Below are 21,354 nucleotides of genomic sequence, written 5' to 3' on the forward strand. Positions count from 1 at the left end.
GAAAACACGCATAAAGCAACGTTTTTTCAAAATGAAACCTAGCTAGATCGACTTTTCCCCCCGAAAAAACCCTATATACGCATTTTCATGAAAATCGTTGGAGCCATTTCCAAGATCGTTATATATATATATATATATATATATATATATATATATATATATATATATATATATATATACAACTTGCTCGCTTAAATATGCGTAAATCAGTTTCTGAGTATTTTTTTAGCGTTTCACATTACAGAGCAGATAGATATGTAGTTATTAACGCAGCTCTACAACCCAGAATATGCCTTAGGTTTTTCGCATTTCTTTCCTATACGTATACATAAACATCTATTGTTTCTGTTTCCACATTTTATATTTATTTTATAACCCCCGAACCAAAAAGAGGGGTGCTATTATAAATTGCAAAATATCCGGACAGATATGGAAGTATTTAAAAAAAAAAGAAGATATTTCATAAAATATAATTGTTTTAATGGTAATAAGTGATGTATTTATAATAATTTAAATACTTTAAAGAAACAATAATGAAATTAATAAATAAAATTTGTTTAAGATCTCTTCGTACTTATAATGATTTAATAAAAAAGGTGCGTTAAAAAAATATTCAATATTTTTGTTACAACAAAAAACTAGAATAAATTCATAAACCAAAGCAATAATATTTGCAGTCGGAGTTCAATATAAAAAGAGTTTATTTATTGATAGGTGGAATACAACATAAGTATTCTTATTGGAGTGAGTATTTTTATTATGGAACAAAGCATATTTAATTAATATTTGAGACTGAATAATTGTGAATTTAACCTTCGATATTTTAAAAACTCTTTTTACTTTAAATAATTAGTTTAAAAATTCTTTTTTTTTAACGGAATTTTTTACAATAAATTGTGCATTAATAAAAACTTTACTATACATTAAATTAAATTAATAGTGAAGCTCGAAGTGGCTGAATCAATATTGAAATGTTCGGAACAAATGGTCACTACAAAGATGATTTGTTTGTGTAAATAGAGTCAGAATAGAAACAAGCGCCTTTTTACAAATACGTGTAACATATGCAAAACTTTAAACAGTAGGTATAGATATCTTTCAAATATTTTTGTACAATAACATTTTTATTAAGACTGTACAATAAACAAAATGATTTCGATAAATTTTCAACAGATATTATCGTATAATCGCTCAATAAAATGAGCTGGTATACCTTGATTTAATAATTCAGCTTTAGATGATTTACATAAATTCGGATTATAATGTAACAATGATTCCCAACACATTTCACTTAACTTTGGTATAACAATCCATGCTGAATGTAAATAATTAGTTCGTTTTGATTCATCACGATTAATACCACCAAACAAATACATTTTACCTTCTTGTGTAACACACGCTGAATTAAAATACACTGGAAATGGTAACGGTTTATTTGTAATTTTAGTCCATTGTAATGTACTTAATTGTAAACGCCACATTTCATTGTACACGGTATCCGGACCGTTGTTACCACCAATTATATAAACATAGATTTCATTATTTTCATCTTTATATTGTACGCAAGAATGGCACATACGTGGTTCGGGAATACCACAATTCTGTCGTTCGATTGGATCTCGTTTTGTTTGCTTTTTTGCCCATTTTTTCTCGTTAATATTAAATGTTGGTATGTATTCCAAATCGAATGCTGTTACATTTGTACCACCTCCAAGAATGTAAATGTGTTCACCGTCGAATGCAACTTCGTGTCGATATCGACCGGCTGGCATGTAATCTAGACCACCAGTGTCTATGAAAACATCTTCCCATTTCATTGTTGATAAATTTATTCTAGAATATTTAAAAAATTATTTACACAAAAATATTTCGAAATAAGAGACATAATTTCAAAATTCAAAATACCCTAACAGCTGGCTTTAAATTGAGCAACAAATTTACATTCACGGATAATTTTCTTTATAGACTTAGAGGCACTGATACAAAATTTCAAATCATTTCTAACATTAAAGCGATTCGTTGATAGATCAAATTACTTAAAAATTGAAAGGAAAATGAAGTTTATAGCCATGCTCGTCGGGGCGCAATTGAAGGACATTCAAAAGAACACACAAATTTTTTAAACTAATATTTTTGTATTAATTAGAAAATAGTATATTACACACCTAGGGAGCAAAATTAAAGAATGTCTCAGATCTCATATCCATTGTCTGAGGTGAGGTGAGAAAAATTAATTTTTTTGATCTTTGATTATGCTCCGAAGACTAGTACTATAACCATCATTTTCCATTCAATAATTACGTAATAGATACGACCTATTTACGGATTGCCTTACTTTAAAAAAGACTTAAAATTTTGTATGAGCCTCCAAGTTTATTACTTCAAACAAACTTAAAAAACAAATTTAAAATCCTGGCTCTAAATTCATTTTTAAGACTTATTATTTTAATTACAATGTAATTTGCTTTTTCCTGCCTTTGTGAGCCGAAAAAATTGAAAAATTTTTATTACCTATGAATATCACAGGTGTAATCATATCCCGTTGTACCCCCAATTACATACAAATATCCATTATGATATACTAATGCTTGTCCATACATTGGGGGTGGCATACTGCCACTAGCGTCCACTAATTGCATTCCATGATAAAAATTTCCTTTAGTTAACACACAAAAGTATAATTTGTTACTAGATTGCTCCCCAAACGGTAAATTCGTACCTCCATAGACCTAAAGAACCAAAATTAACTAAATTAATTAACTATTATTATAATATGGCATTACAAGTACAGTAGAGCATCAGTAGAGCCTTCAGGATTTAGACCCTTGAAAATTCCATCCAACTCAATGAGTTTGAGTTGGCGCTAACTCAGTCGTATAAACTCAATCAATAAAATAAACTCAATAATTTGGAATGAGCAAGCACAGTCGTTTTTCATAGTTCGAAAGTAGCCGGATTATAATGAGACTAAATGAAACTGTATATTTAAAAAAAAATTCTCTGATAAAGTTAACTCTTATTAAAACAAGTGAAAACAATTGACTGGGTTAATTGTTGAAATACCATGCATAGACAGTATTGATTACTCTATCACATTACACATAGATACGTCACACATACGTAACTGATATCCCCATATAGTACATACTATAAAATTTACGCCTAATTTGCGCCCTCACGGGTACACAGTGATGTTTACGAAAAAATGTTTCCAACAAGTTTATTATTTTTTGATAAGGAAGATTTTTTTTATTTAAACTTTTGTTCTATCTCTAACGGTTTACAAGATGGGACCCATAGGTCAAGACCCAATTGACCTATGTTGCTCATTTGACCCGAACTTGACCTCACTTTTTACGTGTTGAGTACGCTGTAAAAATTTTAGCTTGATATCTTTTTTCGTTTTTGAATTATCGTGTTGGCAGACAGACGGACAGACGGCCTATACCAAAATTTTGTTCATAGCATTAATATTTTTAATCGTTACAAACTTGGGGCTAAACTTAGTATACCTTGCATATTACATATATGCATGATATAAAAATTGGAAATATTTTAGTCCGAAAAATAACCAATGTGATTCATGCTTTTAATTGATAAACAAATTAAAACCGTAAAAAAATAAGTTTGATATAGTTTTACGAAAATGAGTAAAATATTAACGTTTTTACGTATATTTTTTAAATCCATCGTGTAACCAAAGTAGCTATTACGTATCGGTTGAATTACCATTAAAGTTTTTCCATCAAATATAAGTGCAACAGATGCTAATTCTGGTGGGATTGTTTCTTGTCCAGGTAATAACATCCATTTTCTCGTAGCAAAATTAAATTGCCACAATTCATTAAACAGATGTTGCATCAAAATACCAGATGCTGGATCAACATATTGTGGTGTATAACCTCCATAAACATATAAATTTGTACTATTACAGCCAATGCGGTGTCCACTTCGTGGATGTGGTATTTCACGTTGATCCGAAACGATTGGAAATATTCGTTCAAACGTGTACAACTTAAAAGCATAGTTCTCTTTATTTTTATTGGATATTTCATTCTTTTGTTGTATGTTACGCATCCTTGCATAAAAACTCATTAACAATGCCATTTTTAATAATATTGACGTATATTTAGCCAAATATAAACATATTCCAATTTTCCAAAAACAAATTATTTTACTGTTAACGTCAACTTAAGTATTTAAAACATTATATTGGTAGTGTTAAGTGTATTTACGAAATTAATTTTAAGTAATCAAATTTATTAGGTCGCAAATTTTATGTAACTAAAAAGTCATCCTAAATATTTTACTGGGATGTAAACGTAAACAAAATCTCACACGTTGTTTGTATATTGACACATTTTTTTATCTTAAACAAAAAGTTTTAAGTAGTCTCAAATAAATTACTAGTATATATTTCCACTTTTTTTAATAAACCTTTTGGATTTGTTTTATTTTTTGTAATTTAAGAATTGGAAAATCATTTTTTTATTTTTAAAGTTGACCATACACGTCCACATTGTTTTTTTTTTGTTTTCAGGTTTTGAGATTCGATATGTGCATAGATGTTTATACTAAACTTAAATGGCTAGCAATATTTGTAAGTTGACATATTTGCGCTTCTTAGTCATGAATTGAGTTCGGTAGGTTTTCATTTCACGTAATATAAATATTAACTACAGACGATTTCGGCGGATGGGTAAAAATCATATCTAAGAAAGAATGTCATTTAATGTAATTTATTATTAAGAATTTACATACTTTATTACATAATATAGCTTATTACATAGAAGTTGCAGGGAACTTACTGGCAGTCTTCTCTCTCGCTTCGCATATCGCATCCACTTACACGCTAGCGTTCGCTATCTTCATACCTCTATAGTTTAGTTAGTAGTATTTATAAGAAAATATATATTGTGTTTCATAAAGAAGTGTTCCAAAATTAACGCAAGAGGCTCGAATCAGACGTTAATCTTGAGACACCCTTGATTATTATTATTATTATTATTATATAAAAGTAATAGAATTTTACTTATTTTTTATAAAAAATTAAATAAGAAAAGAAGAATCTCTGTTAATTTGTTTTATGAAAATGTACAATATGATTTTTCATGAAAAAAGCTTTTTTTTTGTTTGTTATAAATAAATAAAAATTGATTTTGTTTTATTTTTCAATTTTTGTATCTTATTTTTTCTTTTAGAACAACATTATCAATTAATTAAAATTAATTATTTAGTAAAGGTAAGTATTAAGTTAATTATATTGTTATATACAAGCCGGGTGGCAGGGAGGATATAGCACTTGCCTATGATACCAAGGGATGGTGGTTCGTATCCTGGTGTGGATAATATTTTTACTTTTAAATTAAATGAATTTTTCCTGATGTTTAAATTTTCCACTCCTTTTATAATTAAAATTATCTATATAATACGCCCTCATGCCATAAATAATATTTATTATACATATGTCATAAATCCCTATTCTGTCAGAGGGTGGGAATTTAAATAATCATTAATATATCTTACTTTTTAAAATCATGTTTGCCTATTACAATAAAAGAAAAAATTCTTATTTTGCTTGCTTTTTAGCTGTACATGCTAAAATTTATTCTTGTTAAATGAAATTTTATAAGATTTTGTAAAAGGAGAACATGCTGTCGTACAAAAAAATTAATTATGTTAGTTCCACTATCCTACTTATGACATAAATTACTCTTCTGCCAGGAGGTGGGAATTAAAATAACATAAAATAATGCTTAGTAAATAATAAATAAACAACGATCGAACAAATAATTTTAGGTACCTAATGCTCAATGTAGACATCTATGGCAATAAGTACCTTTTTTTTGAAATTTTTAACATTTTAAATGAAGAATATAAGTAATAAAAAAGATAATTTTTAAATAAACACCCAGAAACCTCTATTCTAATAACGTTTTTAGATAACATTTTTTCGAAAATGCATTAAAATGTTGATTTATAACCCAACTTAAAATAAGCTGTCTTTTTGACAAGTATAACCTCTGTAGAATTCAAATAAATATGTTTGTTTTGAATCAACTTTTTTGCTAATGATTTTACGTATTAAAATTATAAAAATTTGCAAATATGAATCGTAAAAAGATGATATCGTTTGGGAAAATTAGTAAAGACTTCGGTAAATCCACTCAAACATCGGAAACAAGTAGTGAAGAAACTGTCTCAGAAGGTGGGTTTACTAAGTTTGGAAAACAATCGTTTCAATCTCAAGCTATTGAAGATTTACCAGATGATAGTGAATCAAAAGATTTGCAAGATCTTATGGGGATCAGTGGTTTTGGAAAGAAAGCGAAATCCTTTGATGTGCAGGTTTGATATTTTTGATATTTATTATAAGATTGAATTAAACAGAAAGTTGTTTATCCGTTCAAAGTTCCTTGTAATAAGTTTAAACCCATTTAATTACTAAAATTCTTTAGTAAATCAATGCTTTTTGGTACCGAATTTACAAAATTTGAATTTGTTATTTTGTTATATTTAGGAAATGCTGGAGCAGGTTAGAAAAACTGCGCGACAAGTGACTGCCGCTTCCAGGTCGGAAATTCAAGATAATCCGACTACAAATGACAAAGACACTAATAAATCGGAAAACGATGACTCTTCGGATGACGACCTTGTAGGTCCCCCAATAGCTTTGAATGTGAATAGCGAGCAGAAAGAAAAAACAAAATCTAAAAAAGATGAAAAAAATGATGACAGTGACGATGACGATGACGATGATGACGAAGAAGATGATGATGGAGATTTAGTTAAAAAAATTCCATCAAGTCATGAAGTTGTAATGACACACGGTGTGAAAGCAGTTACTGCTATTGCTGCAGATCCTTCAGGAGCTCGTTTAGCATCTGGATCCATGGATTATGATGTGAGTTTTTGGGATTTTGCTGGAATGGATACATCAATGAAAAGTTTTCGTACTTTGCAACCATGTGAAAATTATCCTATAAAATACCTACAATATTCTACAACTGGAGACACAATTCTAGTTATATCAGGAACAGCACAAGCGAAGGTTTTGGATCGAGATGGGTTTGAAAAGTTAGAATGTGTTAAAGGAGATCAGTATATAAGCGATATGGCAAAAACTAAAGGACACACAGCATCTTTAAATTGTGGATGTTGGCATCCATTTATTAGAGAAGAATTTTTAACAGCATCCCAAGATAGTACATGCAGGTTATGGAATTATTACCGCCCAAAACAACATCAGGCGATTATTAAATGTCGGGCTCATAATGGATTAAAAACAATCCCAACTGCCTGTGCTTACAGTCGAGATGGAAATACAATCGCATGCGCTTGCGTAGACGGATCAATTCAAATGTGGGATCACCGAAAAAATTTTATCAACACGACAATGTTAATGCGAAATGCTCATCAAAATGGTTCTGAAATTTCAAGTTTAGCTTATTCATATCTAGGAAATTATATTTCCACTCGCGGATGTGATGATACACTCAAATTATGGGACCTACGCGTTTTTAAAAAACCGGTTCATGTAATAGATGGTCTTTTTTCACGTTATGATACCACAGATTGTATGTTTAGTCCTGATGATTCTTTAATTATTACCGGAGCATCCTTGAAAAAGGATGAAACAGTTGGGAAATTATATTTTTACGATAAAAATACTTTTGGTTTAGTAAACGAAATTCCGGTAGCGAATTCACATGTAATCAAAACATTATGGCATCCAAAATTAAATCAAATTTTCGTTGGATGTGGAAATGGAATTATAAAATGTTATTATGACCATAAACGTAGTTTACGAGGAGCGAAATTATGTGTGGTAAAAACGCATCGAAAAGTCAAACAAATGGAAGTCGTTAGTACCCAACAAGTTTTAACTCCTCATGCTTTACCGTTGTTTAGACAAGAACGCCGGAAGACAAGCAGAAAACAAATGGAGAAAGATCGTTTGGATCCTATTAAATCAAAAAGACCTGATTTACCAATTACATCTGGGCAAGGTGGACGTGTTGCCAGTTCGGGTGCTACACTTAGTTCGTATGTAATTCGAAATTTGGGTTTAAGTAAGCGAGTTGATGATGATCAAGATCCCAGAGAGGCAATTTTGAAATATGCAAAAGAAGCCGCTGAAAATCCTTATTGGATATCTCCGGCTTATGCGAAAACTCAACCACAAGTTCTTTTACAAGGTTATGATGATGAATCTGGAGAATCATCGAGTAAGAAACAGAAGACTGAAGAGAAAACAGAATAATTGTAAGTTTTGAATTTGTTAACGAGAAATTTTGCGTTCTCATAATGTAAATGGATTTCAGTTGGTATTAAATTCGGTACGCCTCTGGGTCTTCCGAACGGTAAAAAGCAGTTATTCGATGTAAAAAGTGAAATTTTTAATATAAGTATCAATAATGCTGGGTAATTTTCGTTATTTCAATCAAGCATTAGCGAAAAGTGTTAAGTGCTTTGTAAATTCGAATTACTAAACTTTAGACGTTCAAAAGGCTAATTAAAATGTATGGTGTAATCAAAAAACTCCTTTTTTAGCTGTTCTATCAAAAGGAACTTGTATATAGTTTACTTTATCATTAGTTTGTTATTTATTTTTATTAGATGTAAATGTTAAAAGGAAATAAAAAACAATTATTTCTATAAATGTTGTCTTAATTTCATAATTAACTAATGCCCTAATTTATTTTAATTTTATTTTTTTTTATTCTCCGAGGTAGGATTAGAAATGCGTTTCTATTACATGATACAATCGATACGTCTAATCCAAAATATAGGTCTATTTAAAAACTTACACATATTTTTTACATTTATTTAACGCAACCGATTGAGTGAGTATCTTTGCAAATAGGAGTTATGGACTTACAGTTTTTTGAAATATTTTCAATGATGGTCGACTAGATAATGCCTGAACTATAGTAGTTAAGAGACAATATAGGGTGTAAAACAAGCATTTTGGTATAAGAAACATGTGTCTGGAAACGCTCTCCTTCCGTTTTTAGAAAATGAGAACCAAAAACGTTGTTTTTTTTATGAAAAATATTATTGCTTACGTTGTGCCTTATGTTTGACTGTTTATGAGAGATAAAGCAAAACTGTTCAATAAATATTAAAGAAGGGGTGCCTCTCGGACCATTTATTCAAATACATCGAAAGTGTATCTGTACTATCGGGGCTAAAATGCCTAGGAAACAATGTAAGGATTTCATATCTTAACTTTTGAAATGATAAAATAAAACTTGAGTTTCAAAATCATGCCATCGTCATCAGTATGATGACGTCATCGTTGATAATGTTTAATCATAGAGATATTATAAGAATAAGTTTGTGCGTGCATATGTTTTATGTATCATATGGTGACATCCCCATAAAGGAAATGATACGGTAGCTCGGCTGCGTTCTGTCTCTTACCTGCGGGCATTGTTACTGTTCTCTCGCGTACTCTATTCTTATTGATAATTAGAAGTTGCAACTCGTCAACTGACGTTAATAATTCGTACTAATTAAAACAGGAAGTGGATCCGTTTTCAGTAGTTCCAACTTAGACTACCAGATGGCAATGCTTGTACTTACCAACTGGTGATAACATGCTGGCGTGTATTTAGGGACAGAAGTAAATTTAAACATTTGATATGAAAAACAATATTATTTTATTGTTTATATAATTTACAAAATGTTTATAATATGTACAATAATTAAATAAATATTCACAATATTCCATTTATTTCTATTTAAAAATGTGCTTTTAATACTTTTATTTATACAAAACAACAAAAATTGTTTTTTGTTATTCATCTTTTTGATCTTGATATTTTTGCATAATTTGTCCTATACTAGCATAAGTTCCAGTCGCAAATCCAAGTAATCCAACAATTATAATAAATGCATTTTTAAGAATGATCCATCGATGGCTGTCTTTTGTTTGTGCTTGGCTAATTATAACTAGTTCTAAAATTGGCGGAAATATTAAAGCCAATGCTGTGCTGCTTACAGCTCCAACCAATGATATAAATGATTCCAAAAATGGTATAAGTTCAGCCAGCGTAACTACAAACAAAAATTTATTTAACTAGAAATCAAATTTATATGGTTTTATTATTTTTTAAATATTCCGTCTCATTCCAGAAGTAGGTACTATGGAAGTATGGACCATGTTTTATTTAACCCTTTTTAAATTAATTTTTGAGTTAATAAAATAATTAAATTTTATGAGCTTTCTCAAGTACAGACGATCCTGATAGTAGGTATAGGCAATTATATTACATCCATTTATAGGTACTATAGGTATGAACTATCAGATCATTCATTTGCTATGAGATTTCCCGAGAGATGTGCTATGAGATTTTCTTTACTTACATGTTAGTAAAACACAAATCGTTCTAAAACATAATTCACCAACAACAGGCCATTTAAAAGGTCCAAATTTTTCAGTTATAGCTGGCCACATAATAGAAATTGGTATATAAAATTGTAAGGCATATCCCAGAAGAACTCCACATGAGATTATTATAATCACAATTCGTGCCAGCCTTTAAATGTAATAAAAAAAATTAATTAACACATTTAAGAAAATTTGATTAAGGAAATGGAAATTTGGTAGTATTTACTTTACATTTGATTTCCATCTTTCTCAAAGTTTAATGTAACACTTCCTTTGATGTCATCTCCATATTTTAAGTACGACATAAATCCTATGCAAATTAGTAAAACAGTTACGATTGACATTCCTATATTTAAAACTCCTAAAGGTGTTCCAAATTTATCAGGTTTTCTCATTTCATTTCGTAGTGGTAAAACCTATAATATAAACAACATAAATTATTTATGGTAAAATTTTCTCCGCTTAATTATTTCAGTTGTAAAAAAATTTTCGATTTTCCAGACTTAAAATCATTTTTGTACCTTTTGATCTCGTTTTGATGGGAATGTAGTTAAATAATACTTACTAACTTACTAATCCGATTCCTTCAAAAGCAAATATTGATGTTTTTGCATATATATGTATATGTATATATGCAAATACAGCATTATATGCATATATGCAAATACACCAATATTTTCCTTTGAAGGAATCGAATTGGTAAGTATAATTTAAGCACATTCCCATATCAAAGCGAGATCAAAAGGTATAAAAATGATTTTAAGCCTGAAAAATTAAAAATTTTTGTAAATAATTAAAAATTAAATTTTATTGTCGCTTTTTATCAGTGAAAATAATTAAAAATTAAATTTTACATTATACCCAGTGGTGGATTTTATTTCGTTATAATTAACTAGGCACACGCCCAGGACATTAACACAGAGAGGGTATCAGTTATTAAACTTCTGATAAGAAATCATATGTTTGTTTTTATGGAAAAAATAGTATGTTACTAGTCAATCGTCAATTTCGCAACTAAAAATTCAAGTTAACAGTATTGCATCCACTAAAGTACCCTTTGATGGGAATGTAGTTAAATAATACTTACTAATCCGATTCCTTCAAAAGCAAATATTGCTGTACCAAAATATAATGGCATTAGTGCTGGCGATGCAACATAGTCTCGTTCTCGTGGATGTGGTAATCCAGATGAAGTAAAATAAAATGTGATTATAATACCAGAAATCATACAACAATTCGCTGCCATTGAAAGTGGTGTTAAATATTTTAAGTTTCGTATTAAGGCACTTAGTAAAATTGGTACTAATGCAATCATCATCCAATATTTGTTGGATAATTTCACATCAAAATGATTGGCGACCTGTAAAAAGCAAATACTTTTATGTAATACATTATTAACATAACATTTACGTAATAAATATTGCATAACTTAAGAAATAAAAATTATAATATTAATTGTTGGCATTTGTGTATTTTTCAAAATATTATGCATTTGTTATTTTTTATTCAATAAAAATATATCAAGTTACAAATTAAACTGTTTAAACATCCTGTATATACAAAAATTCATTGAGCTTACAAAAAGGTTTTAAATAAAAAATGTACTATGTAATTATTTGTTTTTAAAAAAAGGGAAATTTTTGTTTTTGAGCTTTTCTTTATCCTCTTTTTAACTTGTGATTTTGTCCATTCACGAATTTAAAGTAAGTGCGTAAAAAACTTCGACATTCTTTTATTAGTTAATATATAACACGATAGAGTATTTAACTGGAAGATTTCAAACATAAAATTTATTCTTCATTCTTTTTCGTTGGAAAAAAAAGTTCATTTAAATGCTATATATTTAGAGATATTTAGATTTACTTTTACCGATAGAATCAAAAAGTACAATCTCGTTTTTCAACGAATTGATTTTGCTAAATTATGATAATTTTGAACAGTAGGAAAAAATGAATCTGTTGTTTAGGCTTAATTTTCTAGTCTTCATATTTTAAGTCAAAACAAAATCGTTAATAAATACATTTTCAATTTCAAGGATAGATCATAAACAAAGAAATGTTACCGTTTCGATTAAATACAATACATTTTTTGTTTTTTGTCTGTGAAGATGACAAAAGGCTCCATAAACTTGAACGAGAATTTACTTGATCACCGGGAAGTTAAAGTCAAACAGTATTATTAACTTAAGTCCTGCATTTAATAAATCTTACATTGAAGAAATTGAACCGTGATATTTAATATTATAAGATTACGATTTATTTGAGAAGAAAATCGATGAAAAAAATGTACGACTAGAACGAGGCAACGAACTTATTGCACTATCTACTGGTATATAAGGGTACTTTTTCTACCCTTGTCTTTCTTCTGTAGTCGATGAGTAAGCTTGATTCTGTATCTTGCTTTGTTCATGCCGCTAATACCTATCTTCTCGTAGCTTGTATGCTATATGTACAATTTTTGATTTAAATTAAGACCTGGAAAATCCGTAGGTTTGTATATTTGCGACGTGAGCTAAGCGATGACTCTATATGAGCGGAATGATTGATGTTATATACGTATTATACTAGGTGATGTCCGAAATTTCGTTGCAAATTCCTAGCCTTAAGGTTTTATGAAGTAATAAGTATTATCCCATTACCCTGCTGTCTCGTAAATCCCTGTTACAACCGCTAAGAGCAAAGAGACCTGCCTATGTATTGAGGAAAAGCGTAAACCGTTCAGATTTGCGGCTTACTTTACATGATTTTGAGCTTGACTCCTTTTCAAGTTTCCAGGCCTGTCTTAAATGTTTATGGTCTTCATAAATTTTACTGGCTAAATATATATTTATGAATGAATAATGAAACACCAAATTTTTCAAAAATAATATATTTTGAACATTTTTTCTGTATAAGTACCTGTTCTACATTATCTGATATAAAAACAAAATAAACACAACAGAATCCCAGCTGCGTTATACATAAAAATAAATTGCATAAACGCCTCATGGTTGGCGCAAATCGTCGCATTGATTGTGGTCCTGTTGAGAATGTTAATTCAACTGTTTCTGCATAGTCTGGTGCTAAATCACATTGGGTTCTACGCATCATTTCTTGTGATGCTCTTAACTGTAATCAAATAAAAACCAAAATTAATATATTTTATTGAAAAACAAATATGTAGATATATAAATAGTGGATCCCATTTAAATTGATTAACAGGATACTTTGCGAGGTTTTTAAGAAGGAAATAGTTAATTTATAATAAAGATGCTTGAAAAAAAAAAATTGCTGCCTTGTTTTAAATTGATAAATTGATTTGAAAATACGTGTTTTTTTCATAAAATAGTAAATTATTAATTTAAGCATAATCCTAGTTTATTCAATTTGTAGGTGGGTGCTAGTTAGTTTCATGATTTTTTTCTTTAATTAAAGCTAGTAGTTACAAATAAGATTAATAATATAACAGGATTTTTTTAATTTATTTAACAGGAATATTATTTATGGCAATGAATTTAAATATATCTTTAATAAGTTTAGATGAAAAAGTTCTTGTCTTTCAGTTAATTCTTCATAAAATTTTTTTTTCCATCATAATATTCAGCAAAAATTTTGGGAGCAACAGAAACAATGCGTTCAGAAAATAGAACCAGTTGATCTGTTCCGCTGTCTGATGTGGAGAAATACCACAGCATTATAAACGACTTAGAGATGGCGGAAAATTTTAGCAACCGAATAAATAAAGCGGAAGGTGTAGGTATATGCCATATAATTTTGATATATTAATCAACATAGAGATTCCAAATAAGTATAAATGTGACAAAAAAATGTTAATTTTTCGAAGACCACTATAAGTGTTTCCAACGAGAAGTGGTAACATGCGAAAAACCCATTGACATCAACGTTACCAGATTTGAAATCTTAAATTTAAAGTCCTGCACGGGACACACACAGTCTCGACTTTCTGCTTGTTTTTGAAAGCATTAAAAATTTTTGTTTCAGACCACTAAGTGTATTCAGCGCCGGACTAAAGGTAGAGCAAATGGAGCGGGGTTTCAGGTTGCAAGGGGCGCCAAGATGCCAAATGTGAAAAACATTTTCAAGTGTTGATTATTGAAATAGTTAAGTTAATTTTTGAAAAAAAAGGCGCCGAAAGACGATCTTGATTTGGGTGTAGAGCCAGCGCTAAGTGTATTGAAAAAAATAAAATAGGTAGTCGAAATTCAGACAAAATTTAAAAATTATAATACGTGTATTACTTAGCCCTTAAGTTCTTATATAATCTTAGTTTTTTACAATGTCCCGCTTTTTCACTGAAAACTGAATAAATTCTGTTTTTTTTTTCTTATTTAGAGGTTTTCAGGGGTCGATTTTCGCGAAAATGTTTAGTGTGCAAATAATTAAATATTGTCTAATATTATTTATGTTAATTATTGAAAGTTTATAACGGTCTTTCGAAAAATATTCTGGAAACACTGCTGCCTAATGGTTTTTAGTGGTTTTCTATCGTCTGTTTAGTGGGATTGAAAATTGAAAGTAGGCAAAACTGCATATAGATTATATTCAGCAAACATATCAGTATCTTATGATAAGCAAAACTCTCATTTGAAAGTACTCTTAAAAAGAAATCCAGCTTTATATTTCCACCATTTAAATTAATTTTTTATAGGAAGGCTCAATATGACTATCTTTGCCTTATTGAAATTAGATTTTAACAGATTTAGCGACAAATTTAGGTAACTAGCTATTTTTCAACTTACAAAAAATTGATCTAATTTTTAAGAATACTAAAATTGAATTTGGAGTAAAATTAAAATAAAAAAACTTACTAAAAGATGTTGACTATGTACACAAACAACACCTAAAAATAATGTAACGATTGGAGCAAATATTAAACCTGCATTTTTAAATGCATCACCCATTGCAAACATTCCAGATCCAACATTGCCTTTAAATAAATGCATTAACGTTTCTAAAAAGCTAAAATAAAAAAAATAAAAAAACAAAAAAATAAAATTCATGCTTTCTAATTTTAACGAATGAGTATTTATTTTTTATTGTGAACTTACGATGTTGGATGTTCAATTTCTAAACCATGTGCTCCGGCTTCTAAACCATGACTCTTTTTTTCTGGTAATGTAATAGCAACAATCGGATCTTTAGATTGAAATCCCTGATATGTATCACTATTTCTGTAAATTCAAAAAGAAATGGAATATTAGGTATCAATCCAAAAACTAATTATTCTAAGACGGCGAAATTTCGAATATTTCTTCCCTTATTGAACTTAGGAAGGGATGAAGTACGTCTTGCACCTGAGGGCCGCTAACGCTGGATACTTGATAGTAAAGCTATCGAATTTCTGTTTGTAAAATTAATGTACAAAAATTTCAGCTTGATATCTTTTTTCGTTTTTGAGTTATCGTGTTTACAGACGGACGGACAGGCAGAGGGTCCAGTCATCACTTTCTTCATCCGACATTTTGCTTCCAAGCACTTGTAAGCCCATTTAGTGACTATTAAATTATTATCACAGCTTAGTACTTACTGTTTTCCATCAACATGGTAACTTGTTTTACTGTCTTTTTTATGTTTACCCGATTGCTTTTCCTTTTTTTGATCCATAGTCTGTAACAAAAAAATTCATCTGTTTAATTTTTACGAAACATGAAAAATATGAACACAAAAATTAAAAATAAATCTTAAAATTAATAAAAATATCATTTCAACACATCTATATGTTTCTACATTCAAAATCATAATAAATTGATCCAGTTTGGATTTGAATTATTCTCAAAGACCAAAATATTTCTCGTTAACATAATTCTACCTAGTAATCGTTGTATTTGTGTAAAATTGCTATTCCTATATTGATTTTTGATGTCTATTTTCATCCCTTTTTTTGAAATGTAATTTCTAAACATTTTTCCGTTTCATTTGTTTTTCATAAAATGGACACCGCTGTATTTTAAACGAAAAAGTGATTGGTAAAGATACGCATATAAGAATTGGCTGTTTATATTGACGTCTAATCAATCAAAACCTAACACTTAAAACTATCAAAATTAAACAATAAAACATTAAGTACCTGTTATTAATTTGTTTAATAAAAATCTAAATGATCTATTTTATTGAATTAATGTGTATGTATGTTGCAGTGGCGTAGCTCGCGTTGGAGGGGCCCTGAATCAAGATTAGTTGGGGAATCCAAAAGAAGGATAAATATTTCTCATAAGAGAAACAAAAATGCTTTCATTAAATTAAAGTAAATATTCATTGATTATAAATTATCACTTCCTCCCAGAAATTGAGCTATAGCCAAACAATTATAATTATATATACACTTTTTTTGCCTTTTTTCGGTAAATTGATTTATTAAATCATCTATAGCTGAAGACGATTTCAGTTTTTCTAAAATTTCTGCCTCTATAGACAATAGTGACAAGTCTGAGGGCCGTTTCTGTCTCATCGAAATCCTTGGGTAATTTATTTACACACGTTGGGGGCCTCTGTAACCCGGGGGCCCCGTATCATTGATACGATTGATACGGCGGTAGCTACGCCCCTGGATGTTGACTGTTTAAAAAAACTATATGCCAAAACCATATAAAAAATTGCTACATGTTTAGTGCATTCTATTAAAATTGCCACATTCTATTAATCTAATTGATAATCTGCCAAAATTTTTTAGCATAATTTCAATTTGATACCAAATTTATTTTAACTATTATTCAAAACAGAAGAGAACAAAAAAAAAAAAAAAAGATTTCAGCGTCGGATTAAGTTTCTAGCAAATTTCCAAAGTATGAGAGTTCACTGTTACAATCGACTGTTAAAGTCGCTATGTAAACTACTGGACTTGTTTTTTTTTTCGGTTTTTAAAAATTATAAATTTTAAAATTTGTAAATCATAAATTTTATTTTGTAAATCATAAATTTTATTTTGTAAATAAAATAAATCTATTGTTTGCATATGATAAAAATAAATAAAATTATACAATTTTTAAACAAAGATATTTTTAAAAGTTAACCTTAATTGCATGATTGAATTATGAGCACAAGGAAGTGTTTACGATTATTAAATTTATGATAGAAAAGCGGAATTAATGACATAATTATGTGTAGGGGCGAATTTAGGGGACTGTAGACAAAAAATAAATTCAATACTTGGAATCTTGGAACTCTTCTAAAGTACCATTTCTATAGCGTAGTTTTGTTTTTGTCTAAAATACTAAATATATTGTCAAATTTTTTCTTACTATATGTACAAGTGGTCCAAGTGTTAAAAGCAAGACTTCAAGAAACAGTAGATAACATAATGACAATTTCTTAAACCCTTCTAAAGTCGGGAAAGCGCGCTTTTTTAGATACAGAATGGAATTGGATTGGAAGAAAAGAATATTTTTGTGAATATTGCGAATACACCTACTTAGAAAAATTGGAAATTTGAATGAGGTAAATAGCTTTTATGAAATATAAAGCCTATGGTCAAAACGACGAAAACCAGCAGATATGGATGTGGCATCACTCCGTTTCGAGAAAATAATCTCTATCATCACAGACTTTCTGATTATAGAAGAACGTTATGTAATGCCCCATGCTTGGGGCACTCAAATCCAATTTTTCAAAGCAGCTGTTTGGGCAATATTCACAATATCTAATATCCTTTTTTCTTTAATTCCAACACCCAGCGCCTAGGAAAAAAGCCTTCTCGACTATAAGAGTATATGAAAACTATGCAATTTCTCATAAAAATAGAGGAAATTATTTTTTTGATTTTTTGAGAAAATAGTAACAAAATTAATTAGCGCAAATTTGTATAAAATAATTCTGTTATTTTAAAGATTTCCAAGATTTCCATGTGAGATATTCGTCAGGAATCATCCAAAATAATAAATATGTATTCAAATTCAGTTTATTTAACTATTTGCGTTTGTCTGTTTATATTTTATTGTAGACATATATTGCCTTGCGCTTCCACCAAAAAAAATAATAAACTTTAATATCTGAAGATAAAGAGATTCCTATTTAGTGTGGAATTTAAAAAAAATTGAATTTGTGAACCTATGAGAATATATTTTTTATATATGGATCAGAGTGCCAAGTGGGCCACTTTTGGTAAGCAGAACTGTGCGCTGTGGGATGAACCAAACGTAGAGTTAAAGCGCCAAAATTGATGCTTATGGAATACCATGAAAGGTGTTGGTTGCTTAAGACAGCAGGACGGTGGCCATGGAAGTTGGAATCCGCAAAGGAGTGCGTAACAACTCACCTGCCGAAGCAACTAACCCTGAAAATGAATGGCGCTGCAGCGTCATATTTATACTCTACCGTTAGTTGGTATTTGTTGCTTGTCTATTGAATAATCAATCCGACCCTGATTATTGTATCAGATAAGACAATCATGTAATCGTTAAACAAAATAAAATTTGTTTGTATGTTATATATTCAATAAATGTTCCCGATTCTAAAACCCATTCCCGAAATATTACTGAAATAATATTAATAAACTATATAGTATTATATTTATATTTTGTTACAAATTAATAGTCACTTTATGAAAATAAAATAACTAATTTGAAAATAATCTTTTATATTTTGAAGTGTTTTTTGTATATTAATTTGAAAATAATCCGTTTTGATATCGATAAGTTTTATACCCGATATAAGTGGGTCAGTGATTTTTCTAAGGTCGATTTATAAATTCTTTATATAAAACAATAAAAAAATGGAACAAAGCACTTCAAAATACTAATTCTCACGAAGTGCACTCAACCTTTAACTTGTTAAATATCGATTACTGTTGTATTTTAATTAATAATATTTTTTTCATCGAATAATTATTTTCAAACATATGTTTCAAGTTTGAAGATGAGTTCGAGTTTCGAAAATATTAAAATACAAACATATTTTAAAGCTGTATAAATGAGATAGAAGTAATTCGAGCTAAAATTATTTGTATGTTTTAATGAATATTTTAATTACTTATTTGGTATGGAATTATGAAAACTATTGAAAGCTTCATTAACAAACCATTTTGTAATAGCCTTGAAGTGGTAAGACAAGCAAACTTATGCGATAATTCACGGGGTTCAAAGTCCAGGATTTATGATGACATAAATTTAACACGTTTTATAAATTAATACTTATATTAATTTTGGTCCTGGAATTATAAAACTTTAGAAAACTTGAGATTACATACACGTGGGGGAATACCCCACGTATCACAAGTTCTAGCGTGAGGAACACTTCCGAACCACAAACAAGGTTTTGGGTAGCGTTCCATTATTAAAAAAAATTATCATATTTTTGGCCTCAATTTGAAGTTGATGAAAGTTCGATTAAATAATTTAAAATTAATTTCTCAAACAACCTGTTCATGATAGATCCAGTTCATTGGTACCAGGAAAATTAAGATTTTGCATTGTGTGAAAGGAATATTGATATTGCACTTTCATTTCTGAAGGTTAGTTAATAATTTACTAACGGTAATTAAACCGTGAATATCTGTATATCGTGAATATTTTAATATTCAATTTAATTTAGTTTGAACCAGATTATTAATAAGTAATTAATAATTAATTAATGATATGTATATATTGAAAATGATTTCATTTTATTGAAATATTGCAAAATATGTATTATTGGCTCTCGTGTTAATGAACTTATAAGATTTTTAAACTTTGAAATTCTAAAATCGAAAGTTGAGATTAGTCGATATTTTTTGCTTAAAAATATTTACAATTATTGAATCGCGAAATATTTATAAGAAATTGAATTTTTGTCGACTTTTTGTGTTAATAATAATAATTATAGTGTTTTGTTAATAATTATTGCCTACAATTGTAGTTAATTATTATTTAATTAGCAATGATTGATAATTGTTGTTATAAAAACCAGGGGGTGTTTTGATTACTGGTATTGTAAAAAAAAAATCCATGATAAATAAAATAAAACATTTCATAATTACGAACTCTGTCCTACGAACTTCTGCTGGTTCAAAAGAATGCAAAAAGCTCGGTTAGCAGAAATAACTATGCAAAACATTGCATATGAAATAGAAGAAAGCTCGATGTATGGATCTGGGATCGCCGATTATTTCAAAGTGAGAAATATTATAATTATCTGAGTTACTCTGCCGGAATTTTCTCTCGAACTTAAAACGCGTTTTTCTTGAAACTACATTTTTCGAGGTGGTTGACATGATATCTCTATTCGACCGATTCCTTTGAAATTTGGTGGAAATCTTCTTCTCTATCCTCTGAACCTTGGTTTTAATGTTTATATTTTATATTTTTAGTATTTTTTTAACAAATTATTTTATTATTAATTAATTACTTTTTACGTAGGTAATAATTGCATAATTTTCTGTTAGATAATTAGACAGGTGGGGAGAGGAAGATCTTATTAAAAGAACTTAGTTTTACACAATAATTACTATTTGTAGTGGAAATTTATTAAAATTGATAAATTTATAAAAATTGAAGTGTAAAACCGAGTATGCGGATCAAACTGGTTACTAATTGATCTCAGTGATTAGTACTTTATTCGGTCCAATATCATTTGGAATTACTATATCATTTCGAGCTAATTTAAACGCCACTGTTTTATGCTTGTTCGTTCTGATTATACAATGCTTTGGAAATCAACTTTGATGAAATGTTAATCGATATTGACTGTGTTTTAAAGATAAGCATATCATATAATCTAAATTAGGTAAATACATATTTCGATTAAGCATTTTTTACAGTATATTTCAAAGTTAATTTCATGCCCAAAATGTGAACGATAAGTTGGTTATGCGATATTTCGTTCAATTTGAATTGGAGGCAAAATCGGATCAACCAGGTGGGACAAAATTGAGGTATTGAAATACATAGTAAAACGTGCTAAATCGAAAAATTACCCTACTTTTGATCAGTTGATATTTTTTATCAAAAATCGAATATCTTTAAAACTCCGACTTTTGTTCTAAATAAT

The 21,354-nt window shown here is 29.2% G+C and overlaps 3 protein-coding genes across 4 annotated transcripts; 1 reads left to right on the plus strand and 2 right to left on the minus strand.

The window, feature by feature from the left end:
- Positions 1 to 874: 874 nt before the first annotated feature.
- LOC123295134 (kelch domain-containing protein 10) lies at positions 875 to 4,456 on the minus strand. Its single transcript, XM_044876362.1, has 3 exons — positions 3,730 to 4,456; positions 2,512 to 2,729; positions 875 to 1,833 (listed from the first exon to the last, which is right to left on the minus strand). Exons 1-3 carry the CDS (start codon positions 4,105 to 4,107, stop codon positions 1,167 to 1,169), a joined length of 1,263 nt encoding a protein of 420 aa, XP_044732297.1. The 5' UTR covers positions 4,108 to 4,456; the 3' UTR covers positions 875 to 1,166.
- Positions 4,457 to 5,973: 1,517 nt separating this feature from the next.
- Positions 5,974 to 8,553, plus strand: LOC123294685 (gastrulation defective protein 1 homolog). 2 transcript variants are annotated; one of them, XM_044875796.1, is made up of 3 exons: positions 5,974 to 6,348; positions 6,521 to 8,265; positions 8,325 to 8,553. In XM_044875796.1, exons 1-2 carry the CDS (start codon positions 6,109 to 6,111, stop codon positions 8,261 to 8,263), a joined length of 1,983 nt encoding a protein of 660 aa, XP_044731731.1. In that variant the 5' UTR covers positions 5,974 to 6,108; the 3' UTR covers positions 8,264 to 8,265; positions 8,325 to 8,553. The 2 variants fall into 2 exon arrangements, with proteins under 2 accessions (XP_044731731.1, XP_044731730.1); XM_044875795.1 differs by having other exon boundaries at positions 5,975 to 6,348; positions 6,521 to 8,553.
- Positions 8,554 to 9,760: 1,207 nt separating this feature from the next.
- On the minus strand, positions 9,761 to 16,012 carry LOC123294758 (proton-coupled amino acid transporter 1-like). The gene is made up of 8 exons (XM_044875897.1): positions 15,923 to 16,012; positions 15,444 to 15,566; positions 15,204 to 15,354; positions 13,294 to 13,503; positions 11,484 to 11,756; positions 10,628 to 10,812; positions 10,372 to 10,544; positions 9,761 to 10,062 (listed from the first exon to the last, which is right to left on the minus strand). Exons 1-8 carry the CDS (start codon positions 15,997 to 15,999, stop codon positions 9,803 to 9,805), a joined length of 1,452 nt encoding a protein of 483 aa, XP_044731832.1. The 5' UTR covers positions 16,000 to 16,012; the 3' UTR covers positions 9,761 to 9,802.
- Positions 16,013 to 21,354: the final 5,342 nt, after the last annotated feature.

Source organism: Chrysoperla carnea, chromosome 3, assembly GCF_905475395.1.
Source record: "Chrysoperla carnea chromosome 3, inChrCarn1.1, whole genome shotgun sequence".
Taxonomy (NCBI): Eukaryota; Metazoa; Arthropoda; class Insecta; order Neuroptera; family Chrysopidae; genus Chrysoperla; species Chrysoperla carnea.